This window comes from Pantherophis guttatus, chromosome 1, assembly GCF_059756535.1.
Source record: "Pantherophis guttatus breed Tessera chromosome 1, ASM5975653v1, whole genome shotgun sequence".
NCBI lineage: Eukaryota > Metazoa > Chordata > Lepidosauria > Squamata > Colubridae > Pantherophis > Pantherophis guttatus.
Genome location: NC_142063.1, coordinates 26478429 through 26498140, shown reverse-complemented (window position 1 = coordinate 26498140; position 19712 = coordinate 26478429). Strand labels below are relative to the sequence as shown.

The 19712-nt window shown below is 42.4% G+C and overlaps 1 protein-coding gene across 3 annotated transcripts in view; it reads left to right on the top strand.

The window, feature by feature from the left end:
* MDGA2 (MAM domain containing glycosylphosphatidylinositol anchor 2) overlaps positions 1-19712 on the top strand; it is a 601160-nt gene that overhangs the window by 333619 nt on the left and 247829 nt on the right. For all 3 annotated transcript variants that reach the window (XM_034433316.2, XM_034433314.2, XM_060693980.2), the window contains exon 6: positions 8299-8568. In XM_034433316.2, coding sequence (XP_034289207.2) covers positions 8299-8568 — 270 coding nt within the window. The remainder of the gene's footprint in view (positions 1-8298; positions 8569-19712) is intronic.

Genomic DNA, 19712 nt, shown 5'->3' with positions numbered 1-19712 from the left:
GTCAGTAAACCAGTGGTGGGTTGCCCCCGGTTTGCACTGGTTCTATAGAACGAGTAGTAAAACTGGCGGGAGGCTCCGCCCACTGACCCCGACATCATCAAAATGCTTCTGCGTATGTGCAGAAGAGCGCGTGCACGAGCAAAGCAAGCGCGCGTGTTGCCCCATTGCGAACCAGTAGTAAAAGTAAGTAGAACCCACCCCTGCAATAAACATACTGGTCTACTTTACAGGGATGTTGCACAAATGAGTCCAAGTGACCATAGTGATTTGTTATTATGGTTCATCACACAGTCAGCCATATGTTCAGAATGGATTTGACGTTTTTATCCAATTATTGAGTCCTTCCCAAGGGCCTGGGATAAGCAGAAGTGGATTATTGGTGCTGTTAAAGGTATGGATTTGGCCTTTTTATCCACTTATTATGGTTTGTCACACAGTCAGCCAGGTGTTTAGGTTAGATTTGGCATTTTTGTCCGCCTATCAAGTCCTTCCTCAAGGACCTGAGATAGGCAGATGTGGATGTTTGATGGTGTTAATGGTGTTGCAGGATGTGAGCTCTTCTGAGTAAAGCTGCTTTTTGCAACTGACTGATGCTGATTTTGTTAATGCTGATGGTGTTCAAGTGTTGTTCAGGCTGTTTTGGGATTGTACCCAAGGTGCCTATAACTATATATATTCCCTTTGCTGTCTTTTGCCACAGTCCTTCTGCTTCTATTTGTAGATTCAGCAAACATACTGAACGATTTCATGGAAGGAACTTTAGAGGTCATTTAGTCCAGAGTATATTGTAGATATTGTAGATATATTAGGGACACGGTGGCTCAGTGGCTAAGATGCTGAGCTTGTTGATCGAAAGGTCAGCAGTTCAGCAGTTCGAATCCCTAGTTCCGCGTAATGGGGTGACTTCCAGTATCTTATCCCAGCTTCTGCCAACCTAGCAGTTTGAAAGCACATAAAAAATGCAAGTAGAAAAATAGGGACCACCTTTGGTGGGAAGGTAATAGCGTTCCTTGCGCCTTTGGCATTTAGTCATGCCAGCCACATGATCACAGAGATGTCTTCGGACAATGCTGGCTTTTTGGCTTTGAAACGGAGATGAGCACACCCCCTAGAGTTGGGAATGATTAGCACATATGTGCGAGGGGAACCTTTACCTTACTATGTTGTAGATGCAGATAGTAGAATTCTCAGTCTGGCAAGACTTTGTCTATAGATAATGACAATGATGATGTTATCCAATCAGTTGTATCCAACTCTCGGCAATTCTATGGGCCAGGTCTCTCCATGTGATGTCTCCTTTGGACGACTCCTCCAACGCTTCCTCAGAGGGGGGACGAGATCATTCCTGGTACGATAGGAATTACTGACCCTGAACTGCCAGCAGAACAGGCTTCAGTTGGGGACAGCTTGTAGGCCAGTGAAGAAGAGGGGGAGGAGCTGCCTGCCATAGTGAATCTCAGAGCACACAGGGCAGAGAAGCGGAGGTCTGCCAGATTGCTCGGGAAAAGGCCCTTTTGATGGGCTGCACCAGGAGCTATTTAGCCCAGGAGGCAGAGGGAGGCATCGCTGGAAGCAACATGTGTAGGTCGTCGCTGTGTGCTCGTTTGTGTTTCCTGAGACTCTGAATTACTATAACTCATGAGCTAACATGGATGTACTTTCAGTTTTGCCTTGGGGCTTTATGTTTGATTATTGGACTTACTGTTTGAGCAGCGTGCTGTTTGTGTTATGGACTAATTGGCCATTTCCTGGGGAATTAATCTGGGCTTGCTGGTGGCTGGCTTTGGTTGGGACAGACATAAAGCAGGGTGAATAGAACTGCTGGGGGAAGACAAATAAAACCTCCATAAACCACACTGACGTGTGAGTGAGTGGGGCAGCATACTTCACTCCTTCTGATCTTGCACTACATCTTTGATTTTTTTTTTCTTCTATGCCTTGGCTGGTGTCAGCTTCGATAGTGTCCAGCCACCATGTTATTTGGTAGTCTGGTTTCCTTTTACCACTAACTCCTCCAAACATAATTGCTTTCTCCAGCAAATTCCCATGCATGGCATGGCCAAAATAAGTGAGACATAGTTCTGTGATTTGTCTTTCTCATGATATATCTGGTGTTATGCTCACCAGTATTTGCTTATTGGTCATCTTTGCTGTCCAAGAAGCATGCAGGACCCTTCTCCAGCACCAGTCTATAGGTATTAAAAAATAAGAGCTTAGAAGATTCACTACATATCATTCTTGGGTTTGGGCCTAACATCAATCTTGCCAAACTAAGGATTCAACAAACTGCATCTACAATATACTCTGTGAACTATTATGAAGAGGCTGTCTTCATCCTCTTTCTCTCACACATAATATTCAGACTCGCTCCAGACGCCATTAGATATGTTGTTACTCCTGTCAGCTATCTTAGCCAGTTGGAGTCAGCAAACCATCGGAAAGCATTTTCGCTCACACGGTGCCATGTGCTTCCATCGGCCGTCCTGTATGGCAAGTATAAAAAGATACCATTGAGTAAAAGACTCTGTTCCTGTGGCTCAGGAAAGGTGGAGACCGTTGGTCACATACTCGTTCAATGTTCCTTTTACAGAGAGATTCGGGGAAAAAAACATATTCTTCTAATAATTGCTAAGTATCCTGGCTGTTCCAACACTGCATATCTCCAGTGGCTGCTTAAGGACAAACAGTCCATAACTACAGCGCAGGTGATTAGAATCTGTGCAGCAGCACTGGGGATTCAACAGAAATGTGTGTCTAATCCACTATAGTTATTTTATACAATAAGTGTGACAAACCCGTTGCACTGCTTATTCCTTTCCCTTTTTAGTATTAAACTGACTATGGGCCACACAGTTTATGGATCGTAATTTTAGAATAGTTAGACTATGTATAATTGACAGACTGGATTTTATCATACATTTTAGCTATTATTTATTATTTTATTCTAGAATTTTTAATTGTATATTTACAGTGTGCTTTATTTGTTCTAGTCTATGACTGTAATAAATTGAATTGATAATAAATTGAATTGATTGGATACCCAGACTGAGTTGTCTTTTACACCTCTGGTGTAAAATGCACCCCCTCCCTCCTGGAAATCCACCTGCTTATATTTAATCCTTCTTTCATTACATTTGTACCTCACTTTTCATCTCAGAAACATAAACTACAGGCCGAGCATGAAGCACACAATCATGGCTGCCATCTTGACTTTATTTTTTTAATCACAGATTTCCTCATGAGCAATCCAGTTGGCAATACGTCAACACAGTTTGTGTTGTCATTAGAGGATTTTGTATCAGACAGTTTCTAAGTGGATCGGGCCTACTGCTTTTCTTCAATTTGTTTGCCTTTAGTCAGGCCTTTGTTGCTTTCAGGATATAATGGCATGATTTTGGTTTGTGTGTGTGTGTGCATGTTGCCTTCCTGTTTACTTAGTATCAGCTAGACCTCTTAGGCCCTTTGTACATATTTTCTCCCTCCAAGACATGCCATCTATCATTATCCCCCCACAGTTGTTATTTCTGAGTGCTTTGGGATGAAATAGGCACCATGCATTCTTTTTTCTCTACCGTGGCCCTCTTTGACCCCCTCCTTCCCCTGACGCACAACAAGCTTTCATCTGAAGCATTCTGAGACCCATTAAACTGAGCAAAGCTGCGGTTTTTAGCTGAGCATTATCTTTTGTTCTCCAAGCTTTTGAGCTCTTCTTTGTAGCAATCAAGTGTGTTGGTGGCACATAATTTTTAGAAAGGGCACAAGCCACACACAGTATGGGGTAGGAAGATGCCACAACCTGGCCATTCTGAAGACTGTGTCTTTCTGGGCATCGGTTGAGGCAGACCCTAATCTGAAGACCTTCAAAGCTATGTTTCTTCCTAAAGAAAACAGCACAGTTCAGCCAATAGGCCAGCAATGTGCGTCAGACAATGTTTGTTCATAATTTGTCACATATTGTTGGGTTTTTGTTTTTTTTTAAATCTTCTGGGCCCCACACATGTCTTACTTTTCATCTATCAGTAACAGCAATTTTTTCAGCAGGCTTGGAAACAAATGGTGAGAGAAGAAGAATGATTCCTCCTTTTCTACTTAGAAAACAGCGACATTAAACTTCTGAAGATTTTTGCCCCAGCTGGTCATTTCAAGAACTGCAACTTATCTGAGCTTTTGTTTTCTTTTTTTCCTTCTTGATCCCATTTTTTTTCATTGCATGTCCGTGGTTAATCTAATCATTGCTCAGGTAGCCTCATTGGCAGGGTTGCATGACATTGGACTATAGAGTAGTTTCATACAAATGTTATCAAATAGTTTAAAGTTTGGTGTGTCACATAAAAATCACTGCTGTAAGGTTCCATCCTTTTGGCTGTTAAGTCTGAGGGCAAAGAAGGGCACATTATTGATTGTGTGAATCATTCCAAGAGTTTAATAAATGCTTTAAATAACTGGTTATAGGCATCTGATTGCTGGCCTATGTTGGAACAGAAGCTGGTCAGATATTACTTTGTGATGCTTTGGGATCTGAATTCCTATACTGTTCAAGAATTGAAGTATAAGGCATGCTGGAAGTGTGGGAATGGTAGTGGGACATACTACCACCAATGGTGGATGTGCCCCAAAGCAGCCAAATATTGGTCCAAGGTTCGGAACTGGATAGTGGTCCTTTCGGGATACCCCACAGCCAGCTTCATATATCCTCATTCTGTCCCAGAGCTTGGGTAAAAAGCCAGATCTTGATGACCTTCTGGAAGGACAAGCAGGTGAGCACCTGCCAACTCATTGAGGTGAAAGTTTTCCATAAGGTATGAGCAGGGGTGAAATGTTCCCAGTTTGGACTGGCTCAGGCGAGTAGGTAGCGATAGTGGCGGGCAGTTCGGAGAACTGGTAGCAAAAATCCCTTGCCCCCCAGCCTCCAGCTTGCTTACCTTTGCACGCCTGCCTTGCTTCACTTGCTGTAATCTCTGCAATCCATTGCATCAGCAAGCAACTGAATCCCCCTGCCTGCAATCAAGCTCATCGGTGAGCAGCTCTTTCTGACTGCCTGTTTGCCTGCCTGTAAGTTTTATTCTCCTTTGGGAGCTTTTAAAAAAATAGTTAATTGGGGTTTTTTTTAGTCGTTCTTTTTTTAGACCTAGCCATTTAAAGTTTAGGAAGTTTTAAATTTAGCTGCTTTTATATAAAAATAAAAATAAAATAAAATAAAATAAAATAATATTTGTGCAGCTTTCTGAGATTTTGTGTGTTTCTGTAGTGTTTCACTCTAACTACACAAACACACAAAATCTCACAAAGCTGTATATGGAATTTTGTGTGTGTAAAGTATGAAAGTTGGTTTTTTTGGCTTTTTGTGCCTGTGTGAGGTTCCTGCTTGTTGCAGGGGCCATTTTGGGTCTAGCACAGCTGCTTTTACATTGTGGGTGAGCCAGTTGTGTTGTGTTGTGTTGTGTTGTGTGTGTGTAAAGTGTGAAAGTTGGTATTTTTGGGCTTTTTGTGCCTGTATGAGGTTCATGCTTGTTGCAGGGGCCATTTTGGGTCTAGCACAGCTGCTTTTACATTGTGGGTGAGCCAGTTGTGTTGTGTTGTGTTTTGTAGGTTAAAAAAGGGCAAAGAAGTGATGTCAACTTGGCCACACCCACCTGACCAATAAGCCACACTCACCCAGTCACTTGACCACTTAGCCCCATCCACTAATTAAGCCACACCCACAGAACCGGTAGCAAAAATTTTTAGATTTCACCCCTGGGTATGAGCAGCCTCAGAGAAGGCACGCTTCCAAGATTCTACTAGGTGGCAAAATTATAGAGAAGGAACTTAAAGCATGCTTCCCCTATCCTATCAGACCTGGTAGAACAGGCAGATACTCTCATGGAAGGGCAGTCCCACATCATGATGTAATGAATGTGCATTCCCTATTTGAGCTGGACATTAGAATAGAATATTCTTTATTGGCCCAGTGAAATTGGACACACAAGGAATTTGTCTCTGGTGCATAAGCTCTCAGTGTACATGCAAACAACAAAGTAATATAATCATACAATACCAATAGTAGAAGATAATAGACAAGATGAGAAGGATAATAGTAACACAGCCCTACTTTACTACATTATATATATACTGTGTTCCCCAAAAATAAGACCCTGTTTTATATTTTTTTGAACTCTGAAATAAGCACTTGGCCTTATTGCCATGCACTCAAAAGCCTGATTGGGCTTATTATCAGGGGATGTCTTATTTTGGGGAAAACAGAGTATTACATTACATTACTTACTACATTACATACATACTATATTATATTATCTACCACATTACTACATTACATACATACTACATTAGGATGCTGTATAGCAATAGCATTCAGGCTTATACTGCATACCTCCCTATAGTGCTTTACAGTATTCTCTGGGTGATTTACAATGTAAGCATTATTTGTGTATTGTCTCCAACAATCTGGGTCCTCATTTTTACTGACCTTAGAAGGCTGAATCAACTCGAGTCCTATCAGGATCAAACTCCAGGCTGTGGGAGGAGTTTGCCTGCAATACTCGTATGTAATTTGCATCATGATGTCACTGTCAGAGATGGTATTCAGCTAGTTCAGATTGGTTCGCCCGAACCGGTAGCAGATTTAGGCACGATTTTGAGGCTGGGTGCATACACGGAAGGTGCACGCGGCAGCAAAGCACATGCGTGGAAGGTGTGCGTGGCAGCAAAGCGCATGAGCGGAAGGCCAGGCGCATGCGTGGACGGGGCGCATGTGAGCGAAGAGAGAGAGAGAGTGCACTCACATTTGTGAACCGGTAAGGAAAGTAAGTGAATACCATCCCTGGTCACTGAATGTGTGCCATCAATCCTAATTGGATGTAGACATCTGTGATTAGACTTCAGTGCTCAACTCCATGATCTTATAATTCTATTAAGTAAGTAAGCAAGTAGAAGGATGTAGGAATTAGGCCTGTGAGGAGGAGGCTGGATTTGCTTCTGCAAGATGCTGTTTTCCTTAACAAGGAACACTCTGTCACCGATGCCTCTTCTAGCTACACAAACAGTTGGATGAGTCCTCGGGAGCACTTAAAAGAGAGCAGTACAGCTGCTTTGCTTTGCTTTTAGAAATAGGGGAGAGTGTTGGATTGCTTTTTTTTTATTTCCTTTATTTCTATTTCCTATTTCTAAACCACTCATTTCCCTCAAAATGCCTTTGCTGGACTGTGTTTCAGTCTAATGCTTTTGTTGCCTCACCATCAAATATCAAAACTGCACAGCCTTAGTAGGAACAGCAGAATGAGTTCAGGGAAAGGAAATAAAGGCAGTGTAAGAACATAAATCTTATGAGGAAAATGTGAAGGGGCTAGAAGCTGAGCCAGTAGCTGGAAAAGAAAAGGGAATACAATATCACCCTCCAAAGCCGGAAGGTTTGTCATGTAGGAGAGGACAAATGCTCCTTTTCAGTTGATCCAGAGGACAGGAATAAATTTAATGAGCTCAAGTTACTGAGAAGAAGGATATTGACACAATAAGAGCAACTTGCCGCTGAAACCAATAACCTTGAACAGTAATTGTTCTCCTTTTCTGGAGCCTTCAGGTGAAGGTTGAACAGGCATCCCCTGAAAACTAATTTGTACTATAGTCTCCTTGCCTACGATCTTTTTCTTCCATAAAGTGTTATTGATTCTTTCATTATCTATACCATTCATAGATTTGTATCTGTCTAGGATTTTTTCCCCTCTCCTGATCAGTAAATACATGGGAAATGTTATTGAACTAAAACATTCACATTCCTTGCAGGTGTATGTGTGTGTGTGTGGGGGGGGTTATTTAATTTATTTGGAAGGGGAAAATAGTGGCTCCAAAATATAAATTAAGTGGCATTTCTCACAATGCAATCATGTTGGAGTCAGTGATAGGGCTATGCACTACGTTGGAGTACGGAGAATGGAATGAACATAGTATCTGGCCTGCCATGTGTTTAATTAGCTATATGGGCCTGGGAAATGACATAGCTATTTTAATGAGTTGCAGGCAAGTGATTATTTTCAATCTCCATGCACCTGAGGAGATATTTTAAGAACTGAATTAAAAATGTTACCTTGCCCTATTCCATGGGTGTCAAACTTGCCACATATAACGTTGCTGTCACGTGATTTATCACAATGCTTTTTCCCTTCGCGGAACTAGACGTGGATGTGGCCTGCACATGACACATCTGGCTCAGTTTGTCACCCCTATTGCCCTATTCAATAATAATATATCTCTTTACTATTAATGGTGAACTGGGACTGATTTATCATTGTGGTCTGTTTACAGCCTCTCCTTCAATCAAGCTATTGGTGGATGATCCCATTGTGGTGAACCCTGGAGAAGCCATCACTTTGGTTTGTGTCACAACAGGTGGTGAGCCACTCCCAACCCTAACCTGGGTACGATCTATTGGTACCTTACCTGAGAAGATAATACTGAAAGGTGGAACGCTGACCATCCCTGCTATCAATTCTGATGATGCTGGCACCTATAGCTGCATTGCCAACAACAATGTGGGGAATCCAGCAAAGAAGTCCACCAACATCATTGTCCGAGGTAAGAGTTTTCTACAATTATACTTATTTATCATCAGATTAAGCAGCTGTGGGACGATTGGACTGGATTTTGCTATAAAGGTCTTTTATCCTCTTAACATCATATACTAAATCCTTCCACTTTTTTTTTACTAGAACATATTCATAAGAATTAATATGCTGCTATGTTTTGAGGGTTTTTCTTTTCTTTGTTTTTAAAAATGTCTATGTCCATAAGAGATATTGTTGATTTCTGCTTACTTACAGAGACAGGTTATCCACAGAGTTTTGTTTAGTAATGCAAGAAACTGCTGTACAGGTCTACATTTTAATTAGATCGTATCCAGATTGTTCAAATATACTTCACCTGAGACTACCCCAGATAGACTGGTAGCTAGTGAGAAATAGAGGGATGATGTGATGAAAGATCTGTATGAAAGATCTGTAATGGTTGTTAATTACTTCACAGGCACAATTTAAATCCATAAATGGCTTGAACTGATCATCCAAGGGACCGTCTTTCCTATTTGAATTTGTCTGAATGTTAAACTTTGCAGGGGAGTTTTCTCCGAAATACCCCTATGACAAAATTCTATCTAATAGAAGGCCCCCCTTCTGTAAAAATGCACCTTTTTTTTTTGCTAGACTTTTAATTATTAATCATCTTTAGTATTAATTTTAAGGATGATAATATTTTTTTTGCTCTTTTTAATGGAAAGGTAGTGTGTAAATTGATTAGGTCAATAATATACCCCAAGACAGTGGTGAAATCCAAATTTTTTTTACTACAGGTTCTGTGGATGTGGCTTGGTGGGCATAGTGTGGCTTGGTGGGCGTGGCAGGGGAAGGATACTACAAAATCTCTATTCCCACCCCACTCCAGGAGGGAGGATATTGCAAAATCTCCATTCCCACCCACTCTGGGGCCAGCCAGAGGTGGTATTTGCTGGTTCTCCGAACTGCTCAAAATTTCCGCTTCCGGTTCTCCAGAACCTGCTGGATTTCACCCCTGCCCTAAGATCATTTGGGCCATATCATCTGGCAGTAGCCTTCCAAGATGTTAGGCCAATGTTTTAGTGAAACTAACTAGAAGATGGTGAAGATTAAAACTGAGATTTTTTTACATGAAGAGCATCTACTATGTTGCATCCCTATGGCCAACACATTCTGGATGATATTTTAATTTAAGCCATCTCTTTATGAAATCTTCATACTCAGTTTACCATAATAAGCAACAAGGTTATGTTGTTGCTGTTGCATTGATATGAGGGTGAACTGCAGCTTTCTCATTTAAGACCAACAGATCATTGCAAGGCAGAGGTAGATTTCAGTAGGTTCTGACCAGTTCTGGAGAACCGGTAGCGGAAATTTTGAGTAGTTTGGAGAACCGGTAAATACTACCTCTGGATGGCCCTGTCCCCAACTATTTTCTCCCTGCCGAGTCCCAGCTGATTGGAAGGAAATGGGGATTTTGCAGTAACCTTCCCCTGGAGTGGAGAGGAAATAGAGATTTTACAGTATCCTTCCCCTGGAGTGGGGTGGGAATGGAGATTTTACAGTATCTTTCCCCTGCCACGCCCCTCCAAGACATGTCACGTCCACCAAGCCACACCCACAGAACCAGTAGTAAAAAATTTTGAAACCCACTGCTGCTGCAAGGTTGTCCTCCAGACATTTTTTCCTCTCTTGCATGAAGGCAATTTAAGAAAACCAGCTTTAAAGCATCCATGGTTTGCTATCCTACAAGCCTGAAGTTAGGGTTGCTTGCCTGCAAATTTCGTAAGACTGAAGATATTTCCAAAGCGATCAGAACATGGTTTCTCTTCCCTCTGGGTATTTTTTTAGGCAGCATTTCCTTTCTCTCTCCCCCCCCCCCATTTATTGTAGACTGTGTGATTGTGCTAAATATGTTTGTTCCTCACCTCCATTCCACTTGGCACAAAAGCAAAAACACCCTTTATGATGATTCTGCAATGAGGCACTTTAGGCACTTAATGGCAATGTAGATTTCTGCAACTATATGTTCTTCTCTCCAGCTATGATTATTTCATGCCTTGGAGTCTTGTTTTGCTCTTTCTGCCCTGCTACCCCCATCATCTGGGCAGTGGATTGCTTGCTTAGGTCTTTTGCAAAAGGAGAGTTTTGAATTATTTCAGTGTGAGACTCAACATCGATAACATGATTTAGATAGAACAGTTTCCATCCATTTCCCCCTGTTTGATGGTTAACATCCAGATTTTAAAGTTTGTAGTAGATCAGGTTGATAACACTGAGACCTGGGGAGACAGGGAGAAGGTGGGGGATTGACAGGTTGTGTGATGTGATGGATAGATTGGTGGATGCAGTCAACAGAGAAGCAGATTCAAATCCCTAATAATGCATGGAAGCTACTGCCATAAATTTAGCTAATTCCCACCCCACCATCCCATTTGTTCACTTCTTTTCAATATAAAGATCTTCCCCACATTGGCAGGGATGGACTTTTTGTCCTGCCCTCCAAAGGAGAGGACAGTCAAAAATTGCTGCCTAACAAATTATCTTTGCCACATCTCAAAAATTAGGTTAATAAGTCCTGTCATATAAGAGTGGGGGGTTATTGCACCATTTATGGTGTTATTGTTGGGAATGGGAAACAGAGGTTGATTCTCCCCCTTCACTGTTGTCTTTCTCCCCCAACCCCAAGTATGGAGTCTTAGCTACCTTTCGTTATGGTGATCTCTGGCTTTACCTGCCACTGAGGAGTGTTGTTGCTGCTGCTGCTGCCCCATGTGTAGCAAGTATTATAGCCTTGAAGGACAGAGGAAAGGACCATTACCTAAGCAATTCAGATAAAGAGGAAAGAGGAAAGAAGGGAAGCACGCTGCAACTTGAAAAGATTGATGTCAGCCCTATAAAATAGATCAGACTAAGAAACAGTTACTGTGCAGACCTAAAGGTAGTTTTATTAAAACAGCTATAGTAACTTAATCTTGCAACTCTTTCTTGACCTTGACTCTTCCATTGGTGTCTTGGTAACTGATCTTCCTCTGTCCTTTAAAGTCATGTTGTATACTCACTACATCATGAGAATGTAGTGAGGTAAGGGTTGCACAGTGGTTAGAAGCAGGGGTAAAATCTGACCGGTTCGGCCCGGTTCGGCTGAACCACTAGAGATTATTGGCATTGGTTCACCGAACAAGTAGTAATTACCCCTCGTTGGCCCCACCCAGCTGGTCGTCACTCACCTTTTCCGGCCACTCAATATTCAACAGAATTCAATGTTAAATGCAGCAGAGAGATTGCTAACTTTTCTCCCTCCATTCAGAACGGAGCTGTTGCAGCCTGTTCCTATAAGGTAGTCCCCAGGAGGGAGGGGGACGGGGGAAGCAGCTGGAATGGAGCCATTTTCATGAAAGGCAGGAAAATGGGGAAGGGGATTTTCCTGCCTATCATCCATTCCTCAATCTCAGCACAGACTGAGGAAAAGATGGTAGGCAGGAATATTCCCCTCCCCATTTTCCTGCCATTCGCGACAAGGAGTGGCTGGGAGGGGAGGAGCTGGTGAGGACCCCCTCGATGTGAGTGATGTCGAGTTGGCCACACCCACCTAGTCACATGACCTCCCCCCAACAAATCATGCCCACAGAACCGATAGGAATTTTTTTTTTTTAATTTCACCACTGGTTAGAAGGCCGTATGGCAGACTAATTCAGCTCACTGCCAGGAGTTCAATCCTCATCGGCTCAAGGTTGACTCAGCCTCCCATCCTTCTGAAGTCGGTAAAACGAGGCCTCAGATTGTTGGGTCAATATGCTGACTCTGTAAACCACTTAAAGCAGGGGTGTCAAACTCAATTTCATTGAGGGCCACATTGGCATTGTGTTTGACCTCGGGAGCCAGGGTGGGCGTGGCCAGCTCAACATCACTCATGTCAACGCATGTGGTAGCCCGAGCGCTCTGCCAGCAAAAATGGGCTGCCGAGCTCCGTTTTCATCTGTGACGGCTGCCTGCAACCCTCTGCCAGTGAAAATGGAACTCAGGAAGGCCAGATCTAAGCACACCATGGGCTGGATTCAGCCCCCTGGCCTTGAGTTTGATACCCCTGAATTAGAGAGTACTGTAAAGCACTATGAAGTGGCATGTAAATCTAAGTGCTATTGCTATTTTCTGATGGGAGGGAGCAGAGGAAAGCAAGCAGCAGAAAGACAGTAGGGTTTCCTTTCTGCTCTTCTCTCCCCTAATAACAGTTGAAACAGCCAAGGCTACCAATAGCAAATTTGGTTGCGCCTGTGTTATCCTCAGCAGTTAAAAGAGAAATGGACCCAGAACTATAGAGCCACATGGCTGGATGGAGGAGGATGCTCCGCCAGCAAGCCAATTAGAGCCCTGCAGATCATTGGCATATTGTACTTGAGGATCCACCTCCATGGAAAACACAAAGTTATATAGAGGAGATTTGTTCTGTGTTCCACAAGGAAACCTTAATTTTCTTCCAAATGACTTTGTCTCAGGCTGGCCCTAAGATGAAGATATTGTGTCAATCATTGGCAAATAATTGATAAAGAGGCTATCTCAAAGCTGAGGAAAGGAAGCTGTGGGGCTGATTTCAGAGTAAGATTGTGTGAATGATATCCAGTCGGCTTGCATGGAGCACATCCTTTGGTGGAGACAAAACTCTCTTCTTCTGCATCCAGTTTTGGCTGCCACGATGTGAAAAAGATGTTGAGACTCTAGAAAGCGTGCAGAGAAGAGCAACAGAGATGATTAGGGGACCGGAGGCTAAAACATATGAAGAACGGTTGCAGGAACTGGATATGTCTAGTTTGATGAAAAGAAGGACTAGGAGAGACATGATAGCAGTATTCCAGTATCTCAGGGGTTGCCACAAAGAAGAAGGAGTCAAACTATTATCCAAAGCACCTGAGGGTAGGATAAGAAGCAATGGGTGGAAACTAATCAAGGAGAGAAGCAACTTAAAACTAAGGAGAAATTTCCTGACAGTTAGAACAATTAATCAATGATATGACTTGCTTCCAGAAGTTGTGAATGCTCCAACACTGGAAGTTTTTAAAAGAGGTTGGATAACCATTTGTCTGAAGTGGTGTAGGGTTTACTGCCTAAGTTGGTCTAGAAGACCTCTAAGGGTTGGACTAGAAGACCTCTAAAGTCCCTTCCAACTCTGTTATTCTGTATTCTTTAACACAGCACTTTGCTTCAAGGAGATGGATCCAGTCTGATCCATATCTTCTGTTCAGTAAGATGGCTACTCTGCTCTATAGTGTAGAATTTTGCTGCTTTCTTTTGAAGGGGAACTTTGATCAAAGCTCTGATGAATCAAAGTACCTCTTTGAAACTCTGTCAGATCCTGTGAAGTATAGCTACGAGAACCATCTGAGATGTCTTGAGGAAATGGCTGGACAACAAAGCCAAAGATATGTATAGCGTCGCAGAGATAAGCGCACACAACAGAAGAAAAGGCGTGCCAGAGATTAGGCTGAGTCACTGGACCACACCCCACAGGGTATAAAAGGGGGTGAGGTGGCCATTCAGACTCTGTGACAGACAAAACTAACTACTATCGAGTCACATTGCATCTTTGGAAACAACATTATCGGCCTTGGATTTATTTTATGAACTGGACAATTCTTGACTGTGTATATTTTGTTTATGAGTAAAGTTCTTGGCAAGCAGCTACTGGGTTGCTGCCAAGCTTCTTATCGGAAGAATTGGTTGTCTGCCAGTTTATTTAACCCACGGCTGTCTGTTTGTGTGCGTGTGTGAGACGGTATTGATCCTTAATGCTTTCCATTTTTGCTTTCTTGTGGCTTGGACTCCCGCTGCCTATGGAATCTGGTTGAATCACATTGTAGAACATTGTATTCTGATGAAGCAAATTTATTCTTCTATAAAAGAAAAGCTTGGTGATGGCAGGACTGGTTGACTATGGCTAAAAGCCTACATCGGTTTTCAAGGAAGTATAAATTGGTAGCCTTCTCAAACCTGGCACACATACACATACACACAGGTGGATTGGGATTACAATACCTAAAATCCTAAACTAGTGTGACCAGGAGTTTTGGGAGGTGCAGTTCTTACACATCTGAAGAGAGCCCAGTTGGGAAATGTTAGATTGTGGTTTCCAAAGACTGTTAGAATTCTCTAACCACCCAGCAATACAACCTCTTCCTCCCTATCCAAGCATCCTCAAAAGTGTCCAGTTTTTAAGCATTGTAGAAGTCAGGATAGATACATTGTTTCCAGTGGTGGGTGTTGTGACCCAGGCCCATGTAGTTAGTATTAAATACAAAACAATTCCAAAAAAACAAACAGATTTTATTAAAACAGCTGAGAATTAACTCATTCTTAGCGTATTCCAAATTAAAGGAAAACAAAGTTCTCAAAACACCACTCTTCAGTTTATCTCTGACCTTGGGATAATTAGGCAAACTGCCAAAAGCTTTTTTTTTTTTTTGGCAACAGTTCAAGAACAGAAGATGCTGACAAGAAAGAAATACATCCAAACACGAAGCAAATCTCTCAACGGTTGTTTTCCGGCAAAGAGGTCAAGAGCCGTTGCTGGTCTTTTAAGCCTTATGGGAGGGGCCAATCATCTCTTGGCCCTACTCCCAAGTCGTCCTCTCTGCTCTAGCTGCTCCTGCCTTCTGGCAGCTCTTCTCATACGTGCACTAGGAACAGGCCGTTTCTGCCTCTCTATTGTCAGCCTCTGGAGACTCCGAAGTCTGTGCATCGCTCCCCAATGACCCTGGCCCCATCTCTGCCTCCAACGCAGAGCCCTCATCCAGGCCTTCCCCAGCCTCCAGGACTGGCCCATCTTCTTCCTCAACCTCATCGCTGTCCAACTCCATTGCCAGCTCCGCAGGCTGCTGGCGGACCACAATAGTGGGATTCAACCAGTGTAACAACTGGTTTGCTGAGCACGTTCTTTGAAAACAGCTAGAAAACTTACCTGCTACTGCAGCCCCAGTGAGTAAAACAGTTGAGGTATGGTAATCTGCTCAGCCGTGCCTTTCAGCTGGGCTTCAAAGAAAGGAAATATAGGTCGGTATAGCGCAGGGGCGGGTGGGCGGACCCAGCTAATTGTCATAGCGAACCAGTTTGCTCTCAGCTGATCATCAGAGCTATCGGTTCACCTGATCTGGTCCAAACCGGCCGAATCCCAACCCTGATTGTTCCTCTGTTGATCGTTATCCATTTCTATAATTCCTTGTCATTAGTTATGGGATCAGTTTGCCTGTCCTTGACTTCTTTGATTAAAAAAAAATTGTTCACATCTTCCCACTTCCTTCTTACACTTTTATGTAATCGATATTGCTGAGAAGGACTGGTATGTAATTCTTCCAAGCACCTTCCATAGGTGTTGCAAAATAGGATTCTAGTCTTTTCTCTTTTCTAGGTGAGTTTAGGAGAAGTAAGCTAATTACAACATAAACTGGGGAACGCATGCCCTGAAGAATTAATGTTGTACAACGTTTTTTTCCTATCAATTCTCATTCAATTTAATGAGAAAGAAATTACTTTGGAATTGCTTTCAAGGTGAAGAGAGACTATCTGTGAAATTCTCATACTCAGAGTTTGGTGTTCTAAGTACTTTGTTACAGGGTGGACAAGATTGATGTGTGAATATCCTATATTTCATTGTACAATCTTTTTCTCTAACAATTTGCAGCCTTTCTTGCTTTCTCTCATTCAGTTAAATCCCAGAAGAAGACATCATCATCATCTGCAACCTTTCCTATCTTGCTTTTTTTCCTGATTAGAGAGTGAGAGCAGCCAGGAACAAGAAAATGTTTTCTGCCCCAATGATAGTCAGCTTAAAAATGCCACAAACAAAGAATATAATTCTTAAGAGCACTAAAAAATAAGATAGAAAAACAGAAACCTTTTTCATAATGAAAGAAAGCCATTGAGAATTAACAAGTAGATGTTGGCATAGAATTAAAAAGTAGCTGATAACAGCTCTTCTGAATCTAACAGAGAATTGGTTCACCAGCCTATTTACACAAGGGTCAACTGGATGGCAATGGAAAGTGCACAAAACTATCAAACTAAGAGAATCCTCCTGGTGATATTCCTAAGTGAATGAAGTCACATAAACATGTCCCAGGATAATATTGCAGGATCCAATCAGGGGAGGTCACTGGGACCAGAGGTTTAGTCTTCTGAGCTTTCAGATTCGTGCTCGAGCCCACCCTCAGGGAACTTCTCTGTAGCAGAAAGTGTGAGGGAAATTCCCTGAGGCTGAGCTTTAGCACAAGTCTGAAAGCTCAAAAGACTAAGCCTCTGGTCCTGGTGACTGACCCAGATTGGATCCTGCAATATTCCTCAGCAATCGCATTCAGAGACATGCTGTCTTCAGTTTTAGATCTTAGTTTTATCTTCTAGATCAGGGGTGTCAAACTCAAGGCCCAGGGGCTGGATCCGGCCTGCGGGGTGCTTAGATCTGGCACACTGAACCATTCTGGAAACAGAAAAGGACCGGCCCACGGTGCCTCTGCCACTGAAAACAGAGCTCGGGAGAGCAATGGGCAGCCCTCCTGAGCTCCGTTTTTGCTGACGGAGGGTTGCAGGAGGCTGTTGCAGATGAAAATGGAGCTCTGGAGCCCGTTTTCACTGGCAGAGCTCTTGGGCCGCCACAGGTGCCCTAGACACAAGTGCCCACCCTGGTCACTTCTCCCCCACACCCCCAAGGTCAAACAGAACCCAGATGCTGTCCTAAATGAAATTGAGTTTTGCACTCCTGTTCTAGATATTTTATTAGAAGAGTACTCAAATCTTCTGCTCGAATAAAATTCCCTATACCATCAGGCTTGAAATTTTAGGTCTGGATAGCCTTGAACTATGCCGTCTACGTTCCGACCTATGCTTAGTTCATAAGATTATTTACCAAAAAGTCCTACCTGTAAATGAGTACTTTAATTTCAACCATAATAACACAAGGGCTATCAATAGATTCAAACTCAATGTAATTTGTTCTAATCTTGATTGTAGGAAATATGACTTCTGCAATAGAGTAGTAAATATCTGGAACACTCTACCTGATCCTGTTGTTAATCTCGCTAACCCTCATATCTTTTACCTTAAACTGCCTACCGTGGACCTTTCATGTTTCTTAAGAGGTCCCTAAGGGGGCGTGCATAAGCACACCAGCGTGCCTACCATCCCTGTCCTACTGTCCCCATTTATATATAATCATTCTATGTGTTTATGGCTATGTTTTGCCTATTTATATCCTTTTATTTGTGCCAATTTTTTTTCATGTGTCCATGTCTATGTCTGTACTGTTACTTGTTTCCTTGTATTTGTTGACAGACAGACAGACAGACAGACAGACAGGCAGGCAGGCAGGCAGGCAGGCAGGTAGGTAGGTAGGTAGGTAGGTAGGTACAGTGACTAGTAGCCATGCATATCTCAAAGTCACCATTCACCTTGGTGGTTTATTTATTCTGCTATTTATTCATTGATTCTAATTGCTTCCTGTCTTTCCTCCAGGAAGCTCGGTGCTGTATACTTGGTTGACTCACTTCCCCCATTTTAGCATCATGACAGCCTTGTGAGGTAGATTAGACTGTGAGTTAGTGACTAGCCCAGTATTTTCCAATAAGCTTCAGAATTGTATGAGGATTCGGACTGTGTTATCTCCAGTAGAACATACTATTATTTTGAATTCTGATTGAGTGAGACCAGACCTCTCTTTCACTTTTTTTCCCCTGTGCAACGTCTTGTGCAGATATGCAGTATGTCATATAGCTCTGTGAATATTATTCTCAAAGAGAATATATTCAGTTAAAGCCCTAAGACCCTCGAGAATTGCTTCAGTAAGCAGGAGGCTCAAATAAACTCCTGGATGTATTTTGTGGATGAATTCCTTTTGGTTGCTTAGAATTCACCTATTGGATTAATGTGCCCAAATTCAGTAGCTCATTGGAAACTGTCTTCCATTCGACCCGCTCCGTCAAATCCAAAACATTTGTAACATGGAAACGCAAACTCCTTCGCAGTGGAAACTTTTAATAACTGGTGGTTAATCATTCACTGGAGGACACTCCCCATGTAGGAAAGGCCTTGGCATGATTATTTTATGAGGGTTGCCATCTCTGTTTGCACTTTATTTTCCAATACGTTCCATTTTTGCTCAGGATGACAAGTTAAAAAAAATACAGCTTCCAGGAAAGTGGGAGGTTAGGTGGATAACCAGCAAAGTGAATTAAAAATGGAAACCACTATTTTCATCACTCCTTCTTCCCCTCTCCTTTGAGGATTTGCATTCATAAGGCAACTGGTATATTTAGTACTTCATTAGATGAGCTGTTTACTCCAAAATACGTTGGCACTTATGAAATAAACAACATTTGCAGGCACTTCAGAAATTCTGTTTCTCCTGCTTTATTTTGTGTCTCATCTCATTTCTTTAAAAGTGGCATAGGAGGTGTGACCTTGCAGCAGATTCCTGTAGGGCAGAATGCACTTCCCGTGGCTTCAGATCTTTCCTTTGTTTAATTTCAGTTAAGATAAATTGCTGCAGAATTTACATCTGCTTTGGTTGACTTCATGAAGGCTTTTATCAGAAAGTGGATGGAGAGGATACAAGGTCCTGGATCTCTTGAACTTTTGGCATCTTTCAGTGGCTGGACTAACATTCCCTTTTGGGTCATTTGTCAGGATGCTATTTTATAATGATTCTTATCCGTTTTGTCAAGCCATCTAGAAGATAGAGCTGGGGACCTACAGTTCAACACCTAGATTGTTGACCTGTTTTGTTCTTGTTCCCCATACTGTTCAGGTACATGGAACTACTGAAGGAAGGACATTTGGAACTGGTGCCATCAGAACTGTATGCTGATGATACTAGACTAGGTTTTTCTTTACCATTTGAATCTATGGAATTGATCCGTATCTTTAAATGTTGCCTAACTTTCAAAAATGTCTAGATAAGGAAGAGGACACTTCAAGCACTATGATAGTATCTGTGAGTCTATGATTCTATAAGTACTGAATGAGTTCAGTGTTTGAAAAGAACAAAGGAAACTGACTCTATTCAGGTTTCCCTGAGATATTGTGTGTGTGTGTGTGTGTGTGTGTGTGTGTGTATCACTCACACACACACACACACACACACACACACACACAATATACACATATTCCCTCTGTTCCCCTTGGATAAAGATT